The following is a 23,755-nucleotide window of genomic DNA, read 5'->3' as shown; positions in this document are numbered from 1 at the left end:
TCTAGGCATGTGATTTATAAATAAACTTCATCCAGGCCTCTGACACATGGGCTGCTAGTTTTAGGGACCTGAGTCCCATTGGGCTCCCAGAGCAGTGGCCTGGTTTATGCGGGAACCTCCTGAGCTCTCATGTCCATCAGCAGTGTCAGCTCAAAGCCTCACAGCAGGAATGGGGGAGCATGTGCTCCCCCTAGTGGACATATGACATCAGGGCAATGAAGAGATGGACGATCCACTCTTTTCTTTGATAACAGCTGTTATCTGAAGGACTTGGTGCATTATATTTAGCAACATCCTGTGAAAAATGAATTCATTTTAGTGTTCATGATTCATTTAATTCGAATGGCAAACAAACTTACATTTTAATAAATGTGTATGATAATACTGATTAAAAAAAGGACCATGGTATATACATGTAATGGTTAATACAAAAGAAAAACCACATGACATTGTTGAATAAATGACAGGGTGCTCTACTCAACGGCCAAGGCAACAGGGACACATATAGATGACAGAGAAGTAGAACAGTGCGAGAGAGGTGTAGATGAGAGTGAGGAAAGTGCTGAGGGGGTTTTCATGTGAGAATGGAGAGCTGGCCTTGGGGTCGAGGAGGAATTCCAATCTCCGCCGCCTTTTCTCCTGTTGTGCTTCAATTTCTGATCAACTTCTCCCTGCTGGACTGGGGGTGGGGGTGGGGCAGAGGTGAGGCTTGGGGTAGAGAGGATGAAACGCCTAAAAGACAGCGAGAAGGAAGGAAACACAGACATAGGCAAATGTACATAATACACTGAAATAATTACTGTCAAACCCAGTATAACTTAGTAAAGGTTTTTTTTGCATGACCAGCACCATTTTTTCCCACCGTTATTATTAAAGTGTTTGTGTATCTATTTCACACAAATGAAAGCTCAATGAATTATTGATTTGTGAACTTGTGAGAAGAGCTTTGGGAGATGAATATAAATGTGGAGAATTTAAGTGCAAATGATTTGAGTTGTCGGCGGGAGGCCGTTGCAATAATTAGGCTGATTCCTCCTCTTCGGCACCACTGTCACCCACCCCAAACGTGCACACACGTCAGTTAAGTTAAGTTAAATTGTGTATGTGTGTGTGTGTGTGTGTGTGTGTGTGAGTGTGAGAGAGAGAGAGAGAGAGAGAGAGAGAGAGGAGCAAGGGTCTGGTCGAGTATTTACATTTGGCCTGCCTTACTGCCACACTTCTCACCTGACTTCTCCCTCCTCAACTGAGTTTTCCTCGGCTGTCACCCATGCTTGAGCTAAGAGACTGAAAAATTGGTGGAAAAAAAAAAGACGGCGGGCGGCGGGGGTGGCCAATTCGCTTTTGGGTTTATTTTGGTTTTATTATGTACATAAACACACGCCAATATTTTAATTTATCTGACATGGGGCCAAAATCAACAGTCTCTCGTGCGTGAGCGCCAGCCTACAGAATGAAAAGAGCCTCTCTTCTCCGCTCTCTTGCTCTCTGCTTCTCTCGCTCCGCAGAGGGGGACGGGGAGAGAGGGAGAGGGCGCCCACACATCTGGGCCTGGTCGGCCCGACCTTAAGCGCCGAGGGAGCTGCCTGAGAGACCCGAGAGGGCTCGATATCTGGGCGAGAACACACGTCCTCTGTTACTCTGTTAACACACACCCACACAGTTTGTCCAGGCTCTCACATCTCTTACCGCAGGGGGAGATGATGTTGCTTGATAGTGTATGGAGCTCCTTATTTTGGTGGGATGTTTTTTTTTTTTCCCCTGACAGTATTCAGGAGGACAGATAAGGATGTGTCAGTCAAACTTGCTCGCAGACAGACACCCACCATGCAAGCCTGAGCTGTGACTGCCACATGGGCTGGACAAGGCAAACGTTGCCTCACAGACCGTCCCGCACTGTTAGGCCTGCTCAGGGTACCCTTACGCACTGCCCTGCGTATGTATGCAAAACTCTTTCAGTTTTCTCTCAACCTCTAAAAATGATTTACTCAAATTCCCCTTTGCTCCTCCTCAAAATGCACCTCCGCACACTCGCTTTGCCCTCCATCCCTCCACACCTCCCTTTGGTGGGGCAGCAGTGTGGTGTAATGGTAAAAAGCAGGTAATAACTAAAGGGTTGCTGGTTTGACTCCTAGGTGGGCAGTGCTGTTAACCCTTGATCTCACAGTCTGCCTACATGGATTACACCTAAGATACACAGGTCACTCTGGACCAGGGTGTCTGCAAAGCAAAAAAAACGTAAGGTAAAAAGTACAACATCTCCAGTAACCACAGCTGCGTTTCACTGATAACACTGTACTGATAATACCATTTAACTGATGTACACTACAATACTGTAACTACATAGGGATGCCGTTGAGATCTACAGGTTAAATTGTACTCTCTTGCTTAGCACAAATGCAATATGCCGAGTCCAAATCACATCACCGGAATTAATTTAATTCAAAACAACTGATCATACCTACCAGGGACACAAATTCTGCAATCCAATCTAGCAGAACACAGAGCCGTACACACCCTGCGCAGCCATGATGCCTCCCCCCCCCGGGTCTCACCTCACAGCCCCAGGCAGGCGGTGAGCTCGGCCAGCGTCAGGCCGCGGTCGCTGTCGCGGTCGCAGTGCTGCGCAAACTTCTTGGCGCAGCGGCGCGGCCGCAGCCTCCGGCGCAGGTAGAGGCGGAGGGGGCGGGCCTCCCGCTCGCTCAGGACCCCGCTGCCGTCCGCGTCCAGCTGCAGGAAGTACCACCGCAGGGCCCTCTCGGCCTCGCCCGGGCCCGACGCGCCTCCTTCGGACGGGCCGGGAGAGGGGGTGGAGGGAGTGGGGGATGCCGAAAGTGACATGGGCAGGTCTTCAACCCTGAGAAAGAAAGGGCAGAGGAAACCTCTTATGCTGCGACATGGAACTTTCGATTCTGAGGAATCATACAATTATACTGTCTGACAATTATATAAAATACTGGAGCTACATTATTTATGTCAGATTTGAGCAACATCTTTACTTCCCTGTTCTCAGACACATAATGGACCCCTGTTATGAGAAAATGCGTATAAGCTGTGGTTTCTTGAAAGCAGAGCATTTCACATGGGTTTGTACCAATTAATCCTTAAGGTTCTGATCAATAAAGGCAACCAATTCTCTTATACTTTTAGTTTTTCTCAAGAAAGTTTTATTTTGATACCAAGAAGTCCTGTATGGGCTAGTGTGACCTGTCTGGAATACCAAGCTGAGGGTAAATGTCAGTTCTAATAAACACAAGCTCATGAATTTCCTCCTGCAGACACACAATAAACCTTTGGCAGGCACCATGGGAAAATCTTATTTCGTATGGACCTCACAGCTGGGAAACGGCGAACAATCTATATGTATGAGCTGCCAGCTGCTGAGATAAAATGTATTTTCACAAGAGCACTCTTATTGTAAAAGTGTATTGCTTGCCACAAGATCAAACCACAATTTCTGAAGCACGCCTACACAATACGAATTGACCACTGGAACTGAACAGTTATGTTGTGGGGAGAGCAGGAGGAAAACAATCAGAGATAAGTATCTGCTGACAATTTCACAACACACACATCTACCATTTGATCTGAGCCAGATGACTGCAGTGGTTTCCCATTTAGCAGGGATGCTACAGATAAAAGTCTCTCTCAGAACTTTCTATCTGAAAGAGAGATAAAGGAAATAATTTATCGTGCCAATTACGCATTGTTTCTAAGGTTTCTGAAACGGAATTTGGGAGGGAGCCGCTGGTGAGACTCGGAGACGCTGTGAGAGAGGCGAAACACGGACCGGTGAGGGCCGAGCACTCCTCCGGCCTGTCTGGCCTCCTGCTGAAGAGCTCGCACCAGACTCCGCAGAAACTCCTTCTTACGAGCACCGGGGCACCCTGCAACAGAGAGGGACAACGAGAGGGACAGAAATAGGCAGAAGGAGAGTGAGAGGGAGGGAAGGAAATGAGGAAGGGAAATTTTATTCTTAAATAAATATGTGATGCTAATAATGATATTAATGCTAATACTAATCTAATTCAGCCCATTTATGAATCAAATATCAAAAGACACATTTTGGAACTTCAGGATAAAGAGACAAAGTTATAAAACTTGATTTGATTTAATACCCTAAAATTAAATACAAATGAATAGAATGTGTCTTCACTGACAGGCTGAGCAGAGGCAGATCTTGACCAAAGAGAAAGGGAACAAGAAAGGAAGAGAGAAAGAAAAACCAGACATAAAAAAGGCAAGGGCAGAGAGAGAAAACGAGGGGGCAAAACAGATATAATATGATTTCATTGTGCAATTAAACAGGGAGATTGAGAGACAAAGCATTGGGGCACTGGACACTGTATCTCAGACAGTGAGAGAGAGCACTACAGCACCGGACACTGTAGCTCAGACAGATAGAGAGCACTACAGCACTGGACACTGTAGCTCAGACAGTGAGAGAGAGAGCACTACAGCACCAGACACTGTAGCTCAGACAGATAGAGAGCACTACAGCACTGGACACTGTAGCTCAAACAGATAGAGAGCACTACAGCACCGGACACTGTAGCTCAAACAGATATTGAGCACTACAGCACCGGACACTGTAGCTCAGACAGTGAGAGAGAGCACTACAGCACTGGACACTGTAGCTCAGACAGTGAGAGAGAGCACTACAGCACTGGATACTGTAGCTCAGACAGTGAGAGAGAGCACTACAGCACTGGATACTGTAGCTCAGACAGTGAGAGAGAGCACTACAGCACTGGACACTGTAGCTCAGACAGATATTGAGCACTACAGCACCGGACACTGTAGCTCAGACAGTGAGAGAGAGCACTACAGCACTGGACACTGTAGCTCAGACAGTGAGAGAGCACTACAGCACCGGACACTGTAGCTCAGACAGTGAGAGAGCACTACAGCACTGGACACTGTATCTCAGACAGTGAGAGAGAGCACTACAGCACCGGACACTGTATCTCAGACAGTGAGAGAGAGAGCACTACAGCACTGGATACTGTAGCTCAAACAGTGAGAGAAGGGCTCACCTGGCAGAGGTCTGTCACCGTAGCGCTTGTCTGTCTCCCCGGCTGTGCAGTCCGGCAACTGATTCCTGGAGAGAGCCATAGGGTTGCACTGTGCCCTCTCTTTCATTTAGGCCCTAACCAGAGCCTAATTTTCTTTGCTCACTCTCTGTCCTCCAGGGCCTTTTCACGTCAAGCCATTCTTTCCAACCACATCACGATAATTCAATCACAGTACATCATATGCGTATGTGTGATTGGTAAGTGGCAGGCACGTGTGTATGTGTGCATTCGTAGGAATTGTGTGTGTGTGTGTGTGCGCAGAGTGTCTGGCCTTCGGCACGTTACCTGGTGGACGTCCCCGGCAGAGGGCGTCCCGTGTCCACCCGCACGCACCAGCAGTAGCCGGTGGCCACGTGGCACTGCACCGGGCTGTAACGCCCGTCCACGCTGCACTCCGGCACAAACCTCTCCTCCTGCCCCAGGTGGCGCACCGCTGCCAGCGCCCCCGCCCGCTCCCGCTCACACGTCAGGGGGGTGTCTGCGGGCACACACACGTGCAGAACACGCACGTTCACATACGCACGCGAACGGGGTCAGCTCACGCACACCCTCCGCACTGCCAGGCGCAGGGCCGGAGGTCAGACAGAACCGCGCCATTTCTAACTGAGCGATTGATTCATTACAGCACAATTACACTAATGTCAACTTTAATATTTCACAATTTAATGAGAACCCGAGGCACTCTCTGGGATTGTCTAATGAATAACACCAGCAATTACAACAGCCATGGTTCATCCGGAGTTAGACCCATCATCATAATTGCCATGCAGGCTAAAAGACTACATTAGTTGTAATTGGTCCTATAGACGCAAAGTTAACACATGCAATACATTGAGGTCACGCTGAAAAGTTTGATGGTAAGAGCAGACAGTGTCTAGACACGCTGAGCAATTACACTCAGCCTCTACGCACTAAGCAAGACATTAATCATAAATCCCTAATTCACAGGCCGAAGCATAGCAAATCTCTTTCTGAATTGGCTGTCAATACACGTATCTGGTCAAGCTGACCGAGGTCACCTGTGGGATGCTTGGAAGAGCGGTTCCCTTTGGGGTCAGAGTTCAACAGTATGGTCACCCAAAATGGAGGAGCTGTGATTTCTACATGAAAGTGAAAAAGACGTCAGTAGAATGAGGTGTTTCGGTAATGGAGGCCACAGACTGAAGATTGTTAGAGCTTTAGCAGTGTGGTTCTCTCGTACCTGCAGAACGCAGTGGAGGGGCATTGGCTGGGTCAGTGGTGGGTCTGAGCCTGCTTCCATCCTCTGCATTCAGAGACAGGAACAGTTCAAAGGCCACTATTACTCAGGTTAGAGCTATCTACTCCCAGCACAGCAAAGACAAAGCAAAGAAAGGAAAATACTGTTTTTGTGTGTGTGCTGAATGCATGCATACTTCCATGTGTGTGTACATACTGGCATTTGTGTCTGCATTTTGTGGATTTTCATACATTATATATTAATGTGTAAGTACTTGAATTTGTGCATGTGTGCATGCGTGTGGGTGAGGGTGTGTGCGTGTGTGTGTGTGTGTTCATACTTGCATGTGTGTGGATATATCTGAGTCTGTAAGTGTGCTGAGTGTGTATGAAAGGACACTCATACATTGACCCAGTGGGACTAAATGGAACAACCTTAGCAGGAGTTTTACCCTAATTAACCACCGAACTCTGCTAGTAAAAGAATGGCTGTTCCTATCATAATATAAATAGTGGTTCCGGTTCTAATGGAGCTCTGAGGCCTGGTGGCTTAAACCACTGTTAAGGTTGTAACAGTAGGCTCATATAGTCTTACCTCTTGGAGCTGACTCCATATTGGACTGAGTTTCAGTTAACTGACCTTTTTGACACAAGAAAATATCCATCACTAATGAGCATGACAATTAGGCAATAGTAGGCTTCACATATCATTCATTTATAGGTATTATTCATTCAAGAGACATACCATATCTCCCGAAGACAACAGCAATGATCATAATCATAATGACAGCCTTGTCCAAAATCACTACTTATTGCACTGAATTATAATAAAATGGTATGAAACATTCTGTGTCTCTCTCAGGGCTTACCTGAAATCTACCATCAATTTATTGCAAATCAAGTAGCGCATTCAGAATCTTAATCCTCCTTGGATTTTTTTTCCAGCTCATTTCTACACTGGCTCCCTCTAGTGGTCACCTAATGACACTAAAACCAAGTGTTTAATAATCCCGGTCCCGGACACCCACTGTGCATGCTGGCTTTCACTCCAATTGAGTTCTCAGTTAATTAAGTCTGATGGTGTTTGGATTCCTGGAAATGTCTGCTGTCAGTTCTCAGTTACAGATATGGGGTGTTGGAAATATGTTTGCTCAAACAGAATTATACGTTATTTCTATTCATTTGATTCCCTTAAATAAATTAATAATACAAACAAATAGTCCCCTTAATCAATTAAGAGTAATTACCTGTTCAATGGGGCCTACAAAAAGACATCAAACAACTAATAACATTTAATTGTGACAGCTATACTGAATTCACATAAAGTATATCGAACAGCTTTCGTCTTGTCATATTAGTACAAACACATCTGTAACAGCATATTTTCTTCACAAATAATTATATAAGACTAAACAGAGATAAATACATGTATTTATTCAAATAAAGGGCAGCTTTGACTAACAAACCTAAACAAGTGAGAACTCAGATAGAATGAAACCCAACACACCGTGGGTCTCTGTGACCAGGACTGGCAAACACTGCTGGAACTACTCACTTCCACCAGCAGTAATGAACTGTGGAGAGACAAATAAATGTGCAGACGCACACAGACACAAATGTCTGATGGAAGAATCTCTACTTTAACCCCCCCCCGGCGTTTTGACCCTTGCATAGACAATGTACTCTCCTCCTTGGGTGAGAGAGCCTGGCTGCTGGCTCACCTGTGCAGTTGGGTTTCTGATGAAGGATGGAGGTACCACCGATTGGCTTCCCATCCGGAGTGGAGCACCAGCAATACCCTGTCTGACTGTGGCACTGCACCTGGCGGTACACAGACACGACCGGGCTGGGATTGTGTGTGTGTGTGTGTGTGTGTGTGTGGGGGGGGGGGGGGGGGGCGGTTGGGGGTTTGGGGGTGTCTGGCCACTTGAGGACAATGCTTCACTCAATCTCAGGTGCCCACATTTCTCCGCTTGGCCCTACAGAGGAACTGCCTGGCACCGTCTCATTGCTGTTCGTTTGTTGATATTTCCCACTGTTTAGCTGTAGTATAATGCAGTGTTGGCACTTCTATAGACCCTGACACCTATTCACCTGTTACTGCCCTTGGGCTGCATGCTAACATGCTTCAATTTCTTCAACCATCTAATCAACTGACGGCGCCCCCACCCATACACCCCTCTTATGGCTGGCAGGAGGACAATCCCCAATCGAAAAGAACACCAAGATCTGCTCCATTCCATTGTGATGACTCCCCAAGAGCTCAGCGGGCGTAACCATAGTGCCGTGGCTCACTTATATTCAAATAAACAGCGTTCGCACTGGGTTTGCGTCCATCTCTTTCCCAGCTATGCCGATCGGTAGGCAGAGACGAAGCAGAGCTCTGCGTCATTCAGCGTTACGAAACCCGGCAGGGGCGTCACGAGGCCCCATCTTCACCGCTAAAGGAGGTGCTGTTTATTTTCACCGAGGGTGTGCAATTAGTCACCCGAGTGACATGCCCAGCGGCCTGTTATTCACTGCTGCCACTTATCTCTCTGTCTTCGCTGAGGTTGGAAGGGAATGGGAAATTCACTGCGAGGCAGTTTCACTGGCTTTCTCAGCGAATGCTGAAGTTAACTTTTGGTCGTTGCTTTCGCTTTGTGCATACAGTCACAGCCGTATGCACTGCCGGTGTGTGTGTGCGAATACAGACTTTAGTGTCCTGCCAGAGCTTGGAGTCAGTACCTGCAAGTAGGTTCCGTCTGCATTGCATTCTGGGACAATGACAGCAGCTGTGTCGCTGGGGCTGCTGGACTCCAGGGCCTGGGTACGAGCCAGCTGGCATTTGGACTGTACTGGCTCTGTGGAGCAGAGAGCAATGACAGCTAAGCTTATTTGTGGTGCCTCTGGCCTCTCATCTTTGTGTTGTTATGAAGAATGTACCCCTCTCTAATCTTTGTTACTAAAACCTCAGCGTAATGCGATCAACACATATACAACAGTGCTAGTAACATCTTTCTGTCCCCCTTCTTCAGCTTTTTTCCCTCTTTTTTCCTTTTACACTCCTCTTCTGGTTTCTTCTTTCCATCACTTTGGTTTTGCTTCTCCCCTTTTCCTTCAGTTTCAGAGGTCCTCTCACTGTTTCTTTCGCTACCTCACTCTCTCATTCTTCCTCTCACAGTCAACCTTAGAGTGCAGCATTGATCTGAATTACATTTCTTTCGCATATTACCAAAGTTCAAAGTTCTCTCTCACACTTACACACACACACAGACATTTTGGGCATTCTCAGTGTCCCTCCCACCTTTGCAGTGTGAGTTTGGCATGCTCCTGAGCTGCGCGTTGAGGCACTGCGCTCTCTGGAAAGCGCACAGCGACTTGTACATCCGCCCGTTGCTGCCGCACACTGCTCGGTGGCGCCCCCTGGTGCAGTTGGTCACGCACATGCTCTCGGAGATCAGCAACTGCAGAGCGAGAGCAGCAAGTTACCTTTAGCACTGACCTCCAGACGGATCAGCGCTGACACTATTCATACACAAGGCCTGATGTGCTGCCACAGTGTCGTGGATGTATACACACACTGTAACATACACCCAGGACCTGTATTGTACCTGTATTCACGCATTGTCCTGGAGGCAGACTGGCTCTGGGACAGCGGCACGGAAAGGAAAACTGAGATTTTTTTTGGAACTTGGCTGCGGCTGAGGAGCCTGCCTGGTGGCTGCAGGTGTGTCCCTGGCCTGGGAACAGTGTCCCAGTGTCACAGCGAGGAAAGAGGGAGAGTTAGAAGGTGCGAGGGGTGTGTCAGAGGGGGAAGGGAGTTTGCAGTCAGCACTGCCAGGGCGAGCGTGTTTGTGTTTGTAATAGAAAAAGGGGCATGAGCAGACGACCTGTGTGTGTGTGTTTGTGTTTGTGTGCGTGTGTGTGTGTATGTGTGCGTGCACGTGTGTGTATCTTGGCTCTCCCTGCCACTCAGTACCTGTAAGAGCTGGTTTTGTTAACTGCTCTGCAAACAAACGGAACTAATTGAGGGAGCCATTACACACTCCTCAGACATGACTCTCGCTCGCTGCGTGTGTGTGCGCACCTTGTGCTCCCTCTCATCTGTCCTGTCTGCAACGGCAGTCACGCAACCCACCTGCCCAGGAGGGACCCGGGGCCCTGAGCTCCTGCTAAAATGATTCTTACAATCACAGCTGCCCTGGGCTTCAGACAGCACAGTGCTGGGCTCTAGGTGCAGGCTCTGCCGGGTGGAGCTCATACACTGCTCAAGTGCTGTAGTCAACCACCCCCAAAATTGCAAAGATACACACAGACACCCATTGATGACTCTGCACATTACACCCACCATCTCTGCTCAGTCAGCTCAGTGGATGCAAATAGACAACTAACTGGAACCAGAACAGCTTCTTCACCCCCTATCATAGAGGCTCAGCAGAACAGCAAGGAGAGGAGGCTATGGACAGGTACGACACTTCTCCAGCGTGAAGATAAGGTTGCGAAATACTTATGTACCAGTTAGTTGTTTGTTCACATCCACATACACACATACACACACACACACACACACACACGCACACACATCTATTGCCGGCTCTGCACACGACACCCACCATCTCTACTCAGCCAGCCCACTGGATTTGACACCTAACGGGTTCATAGCTATTGTGTAACGTTATCACCACGCTGGAACAAGTCTGTCCGTGCCCACAGCCACCCCTTGTTTGTGTCCCGCTGAGCCACTGTGACAGGAATCAAAGAAGCCACTCTGGCTGCTCTGGCTCTATTGTTGTTGAACAGACTCAGAGATCACTGCAGCGCTGTACAATGTCTGCTGTGGCTCAACCTGCTCCGGAGCTGCCGCTGGGGGCCGACGTGCTCTCCGCTCGGCTGTCCTCAGAAGCCCCGAGAGCCGTCTTAGCTTGTCACTGAACGCCGCGCCGCGCCGCTTCACACTCTGCTGCACTTCAGAGGTGAGACACACACACACACACGGAGCGGAGACGGAGAGGCACGCTGTATAGGCCGGTGCCACATGGCTGCTTCTTGGAAACCCCACTCTGGGTGCTGACAGAGAAAGAGTCTGAGAGAGACAGAGAGACATTGTGTGCGAGAGAGTGAATTGTATATTAAATACACTATATGGAAAAAAGTATTCGGACGCCTGACCATTACATTGTAATGACATTGTATTCAAATACATATACTTTAATATGGAGTTGGTCCCCCTTTTGCAGCTATAACAGCTTCCACTCTTCTTGGAAGGCTTTCCACAAGATTTTGGAGTGTTTCTCCAAAAACACACATATGTATGTATGTGCGTGTTTTCTTTTAATTCATATGGTAGTGTTGGATTATTTGCTGCATTGTCCATGCTGTTGCTTTAGCAGCACAGTGCTTGTCTGTCCTGCCAATAAAGCACCTTTGAATTTGAATATGAGTGAGAGAGACTGAGAGAGGGAAAGAGAGAGGGAGGGACCTGTACACAGATGCTAGCTTACAAGTCCTGGGCTAAATTGCTAACACATTCCCAGTACCACAAGCTTCACTTTAAGCCAAACGTCGAACACGCAGAAGGGCGCACGCACACACAGGCCTCTGTCGCTGGCACTTGAAGCACACCCAGATGTCCTTGAGGGTCTATCTTCAATACCTCTTTGTCCCCCTTCCTCTCTCTCACTCTCTTTTTCTGTCATAACTCAGAGAGTTTGCCAGTACGGCCACGGTGTGCGTTTCACTGTTTATATAATGTTTTATTAGAAAAAAAAACCCACTGAAAGAACTCTCTGTGCAAGTAGCGCAGGACATTAATTAATCAATTGGTCCTTTAGAGAAAAAAGTAAAAAAAAAAAAAATGAATACAATGTTAAAATTTCAATCGAGAAGGCTGCCAAGTACGGGATAGCCCTTTAACAGTAGAATAGCAGAGATAAAGTGAGAGATGGTGTGTTGCCGCATCTTCAGAGGCTCAGGGTGTTCAGTGTCTCATTCTGTTAGTGTTCAGGGTTATAATGTGGGCTTCAGAGTCTTCTCTGTTGTGTAGATGCTGGGTCAGTCTGGGTGTAAGTCTGCACTGTGTTCAGTATCTCATTGTTTTCACCTCCTGGCTATTCTGTGTTCAGTAGCACACCATGTCACTGAATGCTGGGCTGCTGTCTCTTTCATGGGAGTGCACAAGAGGTCTAGCATACAGTGTGCTTAGTAGCTCAGAGTTGCAACACAGGGCTTAGTGTTTCAAGTAACAGTGTTGGAGTGACTGATTTTATAACGACACGTGAAAATATAAATAAATTTAAAGAGAGCTGCCTCAGGTGGTGAAATACGATGTTTGGGCAGACTCCCTGCAACGCTGCTGAAAGGCTGGCATATCTCAATTTTAATATATTTTTTTCTAGTTTGTTTTAAAGGTCCCTCTTTTACGAGTGTTAAAAATCTCAGTCCCTCACCTGAGAAATGGATTTCAAGTTATTTAGGATGCTTTGTCATGTCAATGTACACAGCTCACTCCTGACATTTCGTCATGCTCGTGCGCTTACAACACACAGAGATGCAGACAGGGGACCTGTCACCGGTACATATAAAGAATTCTCACTGCACTCTCATGGACATGATGCAGTGCCATATACACAATACACACACACAAACACACACACCTGTTTTCCCCAAGGTCAAGAAAGTATAATTGCTTCTGTATATTCTCTGCGGTCAGGTCTGGTTGGCCAGTGTTTGTCTATGGCTTGCAGGGCCTTCCCCAGGGAGCGAATGCTTGAAAGCCACTCACAGATTCCACTCTAACTCTCGAGGAGGGAGGGAGGGAGGGGGATGCTGGAGTCTGCTCCGCGACCGTGACCACAAGGCGTGAGGATAAAACTCAACACCCGCCTCGGCTACGCAGTGGAGCGCCAGCCAGCGCACTCTCAGCCCACTATTCGCCAGTGAAAGTCACACCAGCTGTTTACATTCAGCATAACGATCAGCACTAAATTTATGATGCAAATGGAAAAAACATGCTCAGGCGTAAAATGATCATTTGAACTTGCATCAGGTCAGAATACCACCATCACTACCACAACATCTAGTATAATAATACATCTATAATAATTGCAATAACAAAAATAATATCAAACTGTACTCTCAGTCTGGTTGACTGGGCGAACAGGCATGCAAAGAATTAAAGCAATTAAAAGCAATAAAAAAATGAAACAAAATGCGATACTTCTGAACGGGCCAAAAATGATTTATAACTAATATTATAGATGCTTCGCGATGAAACCATTCTAAACGGCGCGACTCACCTGCGACTTGTCCGCCGTTTGAACCGACGCCGCGAGCAGCACGAGCGGCAGCACGCGACAGAGCAGCGAGAGCGCGAGCATGCTGCCCACCAGCGCGATCCACGCGCGCGGCTCGACGCCCCTGCTGAAATCTGCGGGTAGCGAGGCGGGCAGGGCGTTCCGTCCAACGTGCGAGCCGGGACCCCGGCGAAGCTGCGCGGCCACCCCCGTTCTTCAAAAAGCCTCCCTCACAGTGACAGCATCCTTATTTCCCCCCCGTCAGCGAGCGAAACCCCACGACGCTTTGTCAATTACCGGAACCTTAGCGTAAAAGTTAGCATAAAACCTTACACAGTCCACGACATGCAACAAAACTTATTTTTCGCCACGCTCTCAGTCAGTGTTTCTTTCCTATCCCCGTGTAGTTGTCCCGTTCCTCGGCTCTTAAAGGAATTCGTTTCCCCCCCCTGAGTCTAAGTCAGCCACACGTTTTGATCGTTCACCGACTTCTCTCCTACCCTCAGTCATCTTTTTTGGGTTGTCTCCATCCCTGTTTTTCTTCCACCCTCCACCCACTCACTCCGGGAACCTGCGCACTCCCACTTGTTGTCATCTATTCCTCAGTTCTGCTTTTCTAAAATGAATATTTCCTCGTTTTTACCATTTCCATCATCTTAAGTGTATTAAACCTCTAATCTAACAGTCGGTGTAGTATACGATTCACTTACAGCAAGTTATATATGCCACATAAACGTAATTACACCGCGTTAAGATACTTCTGCCGTAGAAAAGAACCTTTGGATTAAATACAGAAGCAGAATAGATCCTGGTTATATGTGCATTTCTAGAGGGGCTTTGACACAATGCTTCAGATTGACTGCACTTGCAATTACTCATTTAACTTTCATTTAACCATAATATTTCTGTGATAAATTGAGAATCAACAAATTCCTGAATACGAGTCTTAAACGGCTGTTTATTTTGGCTAAATACCTCAATTTAATTGCTAAAACGGTGGGATGTGTTACAGGTTCAACAAAATTCGAGTTCTTGAGCTCCCTCATGTGACCACACTTAAAGGTTACTTCGTATTTTCCCGTCTCATGTCTTTTCACTTTAAGCGTTTTGAACATGTTACAAGCAAACGGTTAAAACAGTCTGCATTTAGGTTAGCCGTTTTACCATTAGGAGCACAACATAGTATAAATCCCTCATTTACCAAAACTGTCTTTTTAAATAAATGTCACAGACATAGCTGACCCTGGAAAAAACTATTTTTAACTAAAAACATATCATGACCAAATAGAGTAACATTAACATGCCTCTTTTGGCTATGGAGAAGACATATTTGTTGCACTGGCAGAAGCTGTCATCAGAGCATTCATCTCAGAATTTAATATCCCAAAATAACATTACAGCTTGGTTTGTGAAGTATTATATGTAATGTAACCAGGAATTCAATAACTGCCCTTAACACCAACTTTCCCGTTCACGTTTACAAAATTCTGAAACTACTAAGGTGATAGTACAAGAAACTGAATATCATGCAAGTCATTTGGAATCCAAATTTTGCTACAGTAATACTTAGTACAGAGTAACCATATAGTATATCAGTGTAATAAAACTATCAGTATTCTGTAACAAAAATGTCTGATTTGTTACAGAACAAAAAAGCAGACACAAAGGAATCAGAAACAAAGTAGTAATATTTTATAAGGAAATTTTATGTGTGCACGTGAAGTTCACTTTTCATTAAGAGACAGAAGGCTGTTTTGCAGTTTCCAGTACAGCAGATAAGGTTTGATATTATAAAGAATACAAAAAAAAAATCACAATTCCAAAGTTCAATAGTATTTAATCTTGCGAAAAAAAGAACAAGCTTTTGGTCCAACTCTTCTCATTTTGGGTCCCTCTCCCAAGAGCCTCCCCCCTCCCCTTCCCTCCCCTCCCCTTTACAGGAACATTAGCATTCATTTTCTACCTCTTCATTTACTCAGTTAATTCGAAGTTAACATTTAAGTTCCCCGCCGTCATTTGCTTTCTCTGAACATGGTGATATAGAATATATATAGATTATGAACTGAAAATCGATTGCATAGATCAAAGACAGTAATTTCCTTATATTATTAAGACATAATGGAATGTTTAATAAGAATCTGCCCCCCCTCCCCTTTCACACCCATGCACGCTTCCTAACGTCACAGAGACATGGAGATTAGAGACAGAGAGAAGGATGAGAAAGAGAGACTGGGGTGTAGCCCCCAAAACACACAGGCACATTTTAACACTCCCCCTGATTTCATTCAATTTATTATTTTTTTTAATTCATTTTTTGAACTTTTTTTTTTTTTAACTTCTCAGATAAGACGTCATTCAATAAGCTGAACTTTCACTAAATTTTAAAAGGTCCTAATGGAGGCTCGTGGCAATTCAAACCTATCTACAGTACTGGGCTCTTTGTGAAACTGTGCTTTACTTGATTCAAAAGGATTTCCTCTGACTGAAGCCCCAGCAGCCTGCAACCGTAATTGAATGTGTTTTTTGTGTATTGGAAAAATAAGTATGTACAGCACTGAACCTGTTAACTCACATTCTGCTGGAGAGAAAAAAAAGAAGCTGAGGTTAGATATTCTGAGATCCACTTATCCAGCAAAACAGGTTAAGAGGATACATGTTATTTCTCTCTGTTTAAACCAATCCCTCTGTATAAGCTCTCTCTGTGCTCCTTACTGCGCACATCTCCATACAGCCAAAACCCCGTCAATGCCCTCCCCACCCTCCCCCACTTCCCCAGCAAAAAATAAAAACAAAAACAAAACAAAAAAAGTAGCATCAAAATAGCCTGTTCCCTCCAATCAGAGGCAGAGGGGTGAGGGCTGAACTCGCACTCTAGGGCAGTCGGCACCCGCTCCCTGGTTTCCCTAACCTGCTTCAGGCCTCCTGGCTTGCTCTAAGCGGCCAGAGTCAAATCACAAAGCTAATGCAGCCAGTCACCCCTCCCCACCGCTACCGCTCCCCATGAATGACAGCAGGCAAATGGAAACTCTGGAGGGGTGCAGACTGCTCTTTGCAATGCAAGTTGGGCTGCCGCGCCCCTTGTTCCGTCCTCCCCCACCCCCCCACCGCCTCCGGCTGCCCGCCTCGCTCTGCTTTTAGAGGTCGCTCTCCCCATACAGCGCAGTGGAGAAGGACATGTAGTCGAGGGCTCCGGGCACGGCGTCGGGGCCCGTGTAAGGCGCCATGCGGGCGATGCAGTACTCCGCCTGGTCCGGGGGCAGCTCCCGTCGCAGCTCCTCCGCTGTGATGTAGTTCTGACAGGCGGAGAGAGACAAAGTCAGTCGGAGGGGAGACGCACAGTCGAAGAGATAGTCTCTAACATATCCACACTAACAGCTGCCCATACATTAGACTGCATTATGTCATGGCACAACTTACCTGTCCTCACACAGTAGAGGCCACACACTTTCCCACTCACAGCCTGTCTCTTTAAGTCCCCATCGATCTCCACCCCTCTTTCTCTCAGTCTCTGCCCTCTCTCACCATCCCACCCCTCTCCCCCTATCTCTCAGTCCCCATCCCTCGGTCCCTATCCGTTTCACAGTCCCGACCCCTCTCATCTCTTCCTCTACTTTTCTGTCTCAGTCTTTAAGCACCCGCTACTCACCTTGTCACCAGCCAGGATCTTGAAAGAGGCGATGACCTGGTCTGCCGTGTCTGTGTCGGTGGTCTCCCGGGACATGAAGTCGATGAACGCCTGGAAGGTCACCGCCCCGCTGTTGTTGGGATCAACGATGCCCATGATACGCGCAAACTCAGCGTCGCCCTGGAAACCAGCGCAAGAGGTTAACCCGGCACCAGAGGTGTGTGGGGGAGTACACAAGCCCCCTAAATTCTAATAACTTTGTTCCAAGGTTACTATGATATTACATCCATTTCCAGTAAGAGCACAGTACTATGCCTACAAAAAAGATTGTGTCTGGGGCTGACACATATCCAAATGTAAATAATACAAACTTGTTTCATTTACAGTATAGTGCAACATCCACATGTACTGACCAGTACGGCAGGCTTTCAAGGGGTGTTTGTGCCACTGTATCTCAAAAAGCTGTATGCACCACATTATTGTTATTACACTTCAAGGTGCATCAGTAGCCTCTCATCCAGGGTTCAAACCTGAAAACTTCTGGTCATAAGTCCAGTTCTCAAACCGTGTGTTCAAAGTTCTGGTCATAAAAGGGCACATTGAGTGACTGGAGGCGGGGCAAGAGCAGCCCAGCAGTAAGGAGTGGCCAGCGCAGCAGGCAGGGACAGAAAGGAGAGACAGACAGACAGACAGAGAGAGCAAAACGGCCGTACCAAGCTATATCCCGTGGAAATGAGCAGAGCGCGGAAATCATCGCTGTCCATCATCCCCGTGCGCTTCTGTGCCCAGCGAAGGAGGGAAGAGATGGATGGAGAGAGGGAAAGATATACGGAGGGATGGAAGAGTGACGGGTGAAGGGGAGAAGGAGGAGGCGCAACGACCAGGATGTGGGTGAGGGAGAGAGAGAACAGGCAGACAACAGTGAAATAGAGAGACAGGGCGCAGTGATGTGAGGAGGGAGGAGACAGGTGGAGGGAAGGGGGCAGAGAAACAGACCAGAGAAGAGGAGTGAAAAATGGACGTGCACAGAGCAAGGTGATGCAGGGGCACAAAAAAGGGGGAAAAAAAAAGAGAAAATCAGAGCAGTTAAGAAAGGCGTTAAAACCAGAGGGATAAATCAGCAGGTCGTCGGAGCAAGCGAGTGCAAGGAGAAGCTGCGGTCGAGACAGGAATGCACAGACCCCCTACAACAAGGGGGACCTTCTCCCTCTCTGTGTACCTTTCTCATTCTGTTCATACCTGCTTGTCATTCTCCACATCATAGCCCAAGCTGATCAGGCAGGCCTTGAACTCCTCTGCCATCAGAGCCCCACTGTGATCCTATGGTTGGGGAACGGCCAATCACAGCACGGGCCACGTGAGGCAGCCGGCAAATCGCGGTGCAGATGACGACGGTGGGAGGATGACAGGTGGTCAGGTGATCGTGGGACCATGGAATGGACGGGAGTGAAGTTGACAATCGCGACATGAGGGGATACAGTTGGGGAGGGGGGAATGGAGGGGACAAACGCCATGAATGTTAGACAGTGTCTAAAGGGCATGATGGGAAACAGTCACATGACAAATCGGATGCAATGGAAATGACACGCAGATGGTTTTGCAATTCCTAATTATTCCCTACACATAATTCACAAACTGAAGCTGATAAAATTCAGACCTAAATTACACCCAAATTGTCTCCCTCTCTCTGTCTGGCTTCTGCCCAGAATCAGATTTCTGACAGAACGTCTCCTGTAACATTATGCAAATCTCTAATATACATGCAAATGAAAACAATCCACACTCCTGCCACTCTGAATTAAATTCAATTTCTCCTGATGAGGCAGATGATTTTGTTGACATGAATAACTAAAACCCAGCAGTGCATGTTCACAAGCACCTTGCTCTTCTGACTCAAAGTGTAATGCCTCCGAGCACTGAAACAGTGAGGTGATGAGGAGAGGACATGGGGGGGGGGGGCACGAGAGTGTGAGAATGACTGAGGGACTCGAAAGCGCACTCCAGAGTCTACGGTCACAGCTCCTGCTTTTAACAACACAGTACCTACTGTGCCTCATTCGCTACACCACAGATGTCACACAACATTCTCAGCATGCTAATCGCAGGTGCTCTCATGTGTCTCTACCCCACACCCTCCCCCCTGTCTCAGCCCTGTTCCCCTACACTCCTCGCGCCAGAGCTCCGCCCCCTCCCCGGCCTCCCTGACCTTGTCGAAGTGGTTGAAGGAGGCGCGGTACTCGTGCAGCTGCTCCTGGCTGATGCCCTTGGCGTCGCGGGTCAGGATCTGGTTCTCGATCTCGTTGATGGTGCGGGCGATGGTGGTGAGGAGCTGCTCCCAGCCCACACGGAGGTGCTGGGGGAGGGAACCAAAGAGAGAAAGAGAGAGAGAGAGAGACAGAGAGAAAGAGAATGTGAGTTGTGAACAGACAGGCAGACAAAGAACAGCAACATCACACTGTTATGCGATGTTGTACACTGCTATGAACTTGTGGACAGTGACAGCCCAATGGAGAGAGAGATGCGGTCGGCGTACCTCCATGGTGTAGGCGGTGTACTTGTTGTCAAAGATCAGGGCCTCCTGGATGAGCTGGTGGTCTCCCTCCAGCTGGTCGATGTTGGGCTTGTACTCGATGATGCTTTGCTCGTACTGCCGCAGGTGGGTGAGCTGGTCCTCCAGCGTCCCGTTCATCTCGATGGATATCCTGCCAATCTCCTACACACAGGGATTAAGAACGGGTTAAACACGCTCCGCGTCCTTCAGAGACTCCCTCTCTCAGTACCCTCCACTCACTGTAACGCCTTCAATCTGCAGCCCAGTGTCAGCTTATCTCTGTGCCCATGCTATGTTTGGAGATGGATATGCAAACTGATTACATTAAGCCCTCACACGTCTGTTCTCTTACTGGGAGTAAGGCAGAAAAAGCCTATGAAAAACTACATTACACACAGTGTAGCACTACATAAAAAGCTGGGCAGATGTATGAAGCAGAGATCGGTGATGTATGATTCCTTTAGCCTAAAGATGTTTTACACTAACAAAGAGAGAATAAGAGATGAAGGGCAGAGGTAAAGCGGAGCCAAAGACAGTCACGGCCACCGACCTCCATCTTGTTCTGTATCCAGGGCCCAACGATGTTGGCCTGGTTTGCGAACTGACGGCGCAGGTGGTCGTTGGACTGTTGCCGGGTCAGCTCCTCCTGCAGGGCCTGGTCACGCTGCGGCACCAGCTGCTGTACCTGTGGGGAGACAGAAGGGGGCGCAAGAGTCAACACAACTGCTGCATCTAGCTGGCCACAGGCTGCAGTACCCGTAAATAACCACAGGTGGCGACAGAGTCAGACACCAGTATGAATTCGACATGACAGGATCTAAGAGCTCACTAACCTGTAGTGAGAGCGCATGCAAATATGCACACAAATGCAAACACACACATATATACACACATACGCACACGCACGCGCACATGCACACACCTTGTCCCACTTGCTGTCGATGCTTTCGGGTGTGATGGAGGTGTAGGGGTTGCTCCCGGCCAGTTTGATCCCGTTGTACTGGGCGATCTTCTGCACCTCCGCCTGGATGGCCTGGATGGCCTCCCTCTCCTTGTTGGCCTCTGGGAGGGTGGATTTGAACTGCTCGTGTGCTGTGATCAGGCCCTGCAGAGGGAGGGAGGAAAGAGGGACAAAGGAGTCACGACCCACGCAAGAATATTACCGCCGCTGCGATCATACTCAAAAGACTGACAGTACATTGGATTCATACCCTACAAATCTCCATTACTTAATCTAGATCTAAGGATCTCAAAGTCCTGCTGAATCACAACGTCAATGCAAACTTAGTGAAACTTTCAAAGAACGCCATCTGTGGCACTGCCTTTGGGACAAGCTTCTCTCCTCCTCTCTCCCTCACCTGGATCTCCTCGATGTTGTGCACAATGAACATGTCCTGCAGGTCCTCCATAGCTCCCTCCATCCAGTTGTTGAAGGGCGCCGCCCTCTTGGCGTACTCCAGGTACAGCTCGTCAATGGACTCCAGCTGCTTCTCTGTCCTCTGTGTAGGAGAGAGCAGAGTGGTGGTATAATTCCTATGGACTGGCTTTCGTCAGCAGAGATTCATACTTTAAAAAGTGTCAGTGAATTTCTTGCTATTTAAGTGGGATCGGTCGCTTGGTTCCGCACCTCTAGAGACTCCCTACGGCTCTGGGTGAGGGAGCCCAGGGCGTCCCACTGCTCACAGATCTTCTGACAGCGAGCATTCACGCTGGGGGAGTCGTAGTAATCCAGTTCGCTGAGGGGAGAAAGGAGAGGATCAGTCAATACAGAGCCAAAGAGGCAGATCACAAAAACACACATTTACTGCATTCTCTCAAGGCCTTCCCGTTCTCTCCCTTCCTCCCTCTCTCCCCCCCTTCCCCCCTGCTCTTACTTGAGCTCCTGGGCGATGGCGGCGATCTGCTCCACGCGGTCCTGGTGTGCGGCCAGGTCGCTCTCGAAGGCCTCGTGCTTCCTGAGCAGGGCCTTCACCTCCGACAGGGAGGCCGTCTCGTAGTCCTTCTGTGTCAGCATGGCCTCCTTACCTGGGGATGGAAACGGGGGAGAGGAGGGGGGGGTAAGGAGCCCGGAGGCAAGATCAGGAAAGATCTGTGATGAAGGGAGGACGTGATTCAGAGAGAAACAGAGAGAGGGTACAGTGCAGACAGAGGAGTGTGCAGGACAGAAACAAGATGCTACCACAGGGCAACTGTCTCCCCCATCCCGATGGGGTCACTCCACTCAGATAGGATTCTTATCTGTACTGGTCCCTTGGTGGTGGAATGAACTCCCCACGGGGGTCAGGAGAGTGGAATCACTGGTCACCTTCCAATGCAGACAGAAGAGTCAACTCTTCAGACTGGACCTTGGTTCCACCTCATTCCTCACCCACTAACACCTGCTACTTGTATTACTTGCTTATTTCATGTGTCGTCATGCATTTTGGATTCTGATCTAGTGACTGATGTATGGGAGTGCGTGTACTTGGATTCCCTTAGGTTCTAGGCTGTCTAGTCAGGTTCAAGTTAACTTGTGGTAGGGCTTGAATAGTGTTACGCTGACATTCATTGGTCTGGGAGTGTTGTTAGCAGGCTCAGCGTCAGGAGAAAATACACAGGGGTACAACTGCAATCCACAGGGGTGCACAAAAAGTCATAAATACTACGAAGACATCGGGATATAAGGAGACAACTGGGGATGCGCTGAGGTCCATCTGGGGGTGCAATGCAACCCTAAGCACCCCCCATAGTGCCAGGCCTGGTTGTTAGCCTGGTCTGACACTGTTGCTCATTCAACTTGAATGGATACACTTCTGCTACTTCGTGCGGGAAGTTGCTCTGGATAAGGGTGTCTGCTAAATGAATGTAATGTAATGTAAGCTAAATATTGTGAATAAGGGTACCTCCAATCAGGGCCCTGTAAGAAGGCAAACTGAAGGGTTGAAAGACAGGGAGAGAGAACAAGAACGAAGGATAGCGAGAGACAGAGAATTTGAAGAGCGTTCGTGTGAGGGTACCATCGGTCCAGGACTCGTGGATGGTGGCTTTCTGGCGGAACTTCTCGGCCAGGTGGTCCAGTCTCTCCAGGCGCCGGATCTCGTTAAGCAGCCACTCCTCGTAGCCCTTCTCTGCCCCCTCCAGGTTATGCCACGCCCCGTTGATGTCCTGCACGGGAACACTCAGTCATCAGCATCAACCAATCAAGACCGATGAGGCGACAAAGCACCCATGACGAGCTATAACGATTAGCAACATGTGTCATAGTGACTAATGGGGTGTGAGACAGCCAAGTGTGAAAATGTGTCAGTGTGCCATTCTGATCCTTACCATAAATAGTACACTACAAAGTACCATTCAAAACTATGGACATACTTTTCTCTCTTTATTTTTACTATTTACTATCCACATTTTGGAATAATAGCAAAGACATCAAACTATGAAATAACACAAATGGAATTATGCAGTGTCAAAAAAGTGTTAAACAATTCAAAACTCTTATATTTTATATTCTTTAAAATAGCCAAGAAATATTTTTAATTAAAAAAAAAAAAAATTAAAGTTTTTTGGGAAAGAAATTCATACATAGGCATCATTTTTAGTATTTATTGTTGTCTATAGAGAAAAAATTCAAGAATTTAAGGATAAGTCTTTAAATCTAAGTCTTTTTGAATGTATGTTTCCCATTATCTTAATAAGGTGTGTCCAAACTTTTGACAGGAACTGTATTGTAAAAAGACACCAAATGTTAATTTACTGTAATAACATGGAATGACATGTATTTGCTTGGCAGGCCGAGGATAAGATTTTTCTTTTCTTTGCTTTTCACATGACACACTCTACTCTACAAACCAACCTAAAGGGTAGGGGGTTTACTGGAGCATCTGAGGTAAACTGCTTTAATTAAAAGACAGAAGACCACATTCCTCCCAAAGGGGGACGCAAACCCACGTGCTGCAGGCTGAATAAAACTGAGCAGAGTACCACCTGCTGCTCCATGCTGAATCTGAAACTTTATTCAACATTCAGGCTTTTATGTGTGTGTGTTTTTTTTTTTTTC

At 47.5% G+C, this 23,755-nt stretch overlaps 2 protein-coding genes across 5 annotated transcripts in view; both read right to left on the bottom strand.

Moving 5' to 3' along the window:
* Positions 1-536: 536 nt before the first annotated feature.
* LOC118782963 (SPARC-related modular calcium-binding protein 1-like) lies at positions 537-13,627 on the bottom strand. Its single transcript, XM_036536599.1, has 12 exons — positions 13,547-13,627; positions 9,556-9,715; positions 8,997-9,112; positions 7,991-8,090; positions 6,865-6,909; positions 6,274-6,336; positions 6,083-6,172; positions 5,358-5,550; positions 5,034-5,098; positions 3,788-3,884; positions 2,553-2,854; positions 537-732 (listed from the first exon to the last, which is right to left on the bottom strand). The coding sequence occupies exons 1-11, from the start codon at positions 13,625-13,627 to the stop codon at positions 2,554-2,556; spliced, it is 1,311 nt and encodes a 436-aa protein (XP_036392492.1). The 3' UTR covers positions 537-732; position 2,553.
* A 1,601-nt stretch (positions 13,628-15,228) lies between these two features.
* Positions 15,229-23,755, bottom strand: part of actn4 (actinin, alpha 4) — a 45,822-nt gene continuing 37,295 nt past the window's right edge. For 2 of the 4 annotated variants that reach the window (XM_036535950.1, XM_036535948.1), the window contains exons 11-21: positions 22,716-22,863; positions 21,594-21,744; positions 21,347-21,455; positions 21,078-21,218; positions 20,642-20,824; positions 20,270-20,404; positions 19,702-19,881; positions 19,375-19,521; positions 17,882-17,947; positions 17,190-17,348; positions 15,229-16,836 (exon numbers count right to left, since the gene is read on the bottom strand). In XM_036535950.1, the coding sequence (XP_036391843.1) occupies positions 16,678-16,836; positions 17,190-17,348; positions 17,882-17,947; positions 19,375-19,521; positions 19,702-19,881; positions 20,270-20,404; positions 20,642-20,824; positions 21,078-21,218; positions 21,347-21,455; positions 21,594-21,744; positions 22,716-22,863 (1,578 nt within the window). In that variant the 3' untranslated portion in view covers positions 15,229-16,677. Of the gene's footprint in view, positions 16,837-17,189; positions 17,349-17,881; positions 17,948-18,407; positions 18,489-19,374; positions 19,522-19,701; positions 19,882-20,269; positions 20,405-20,641; positions 20,825-21,077; positions 21,219-21,346; positions 21,456-21,593; positions 21,745-22,715; positions 22,864-23,755 lie in introns of all 4 variants that reach the window. The other 2 variants (XM_036535946.1, XM_036535947.1) reach the window with 2 other exon arrangements.

The sequence above is a fragment of the Megalops cyprinoides genome, chromosome 9, assembly GCF_013368585.1.
Source record: "Megalops cyprinoides isolate fMegCyp1 chromosome 9, fMegCyp1.pri, whole genome shotgun sequence".
Taxonomy (NCBI): Eukaryota; Metazoa; Chordata; class Actinopteri; order Elopiformes; family Megalopidae; genus Megalops; species Megalops cyprinoides.
The sequence above is the reverse complement of the archived record's forward strand: the minus strand, read 5'-3'. Positions and strand labels throughout refer to the sequence as shown.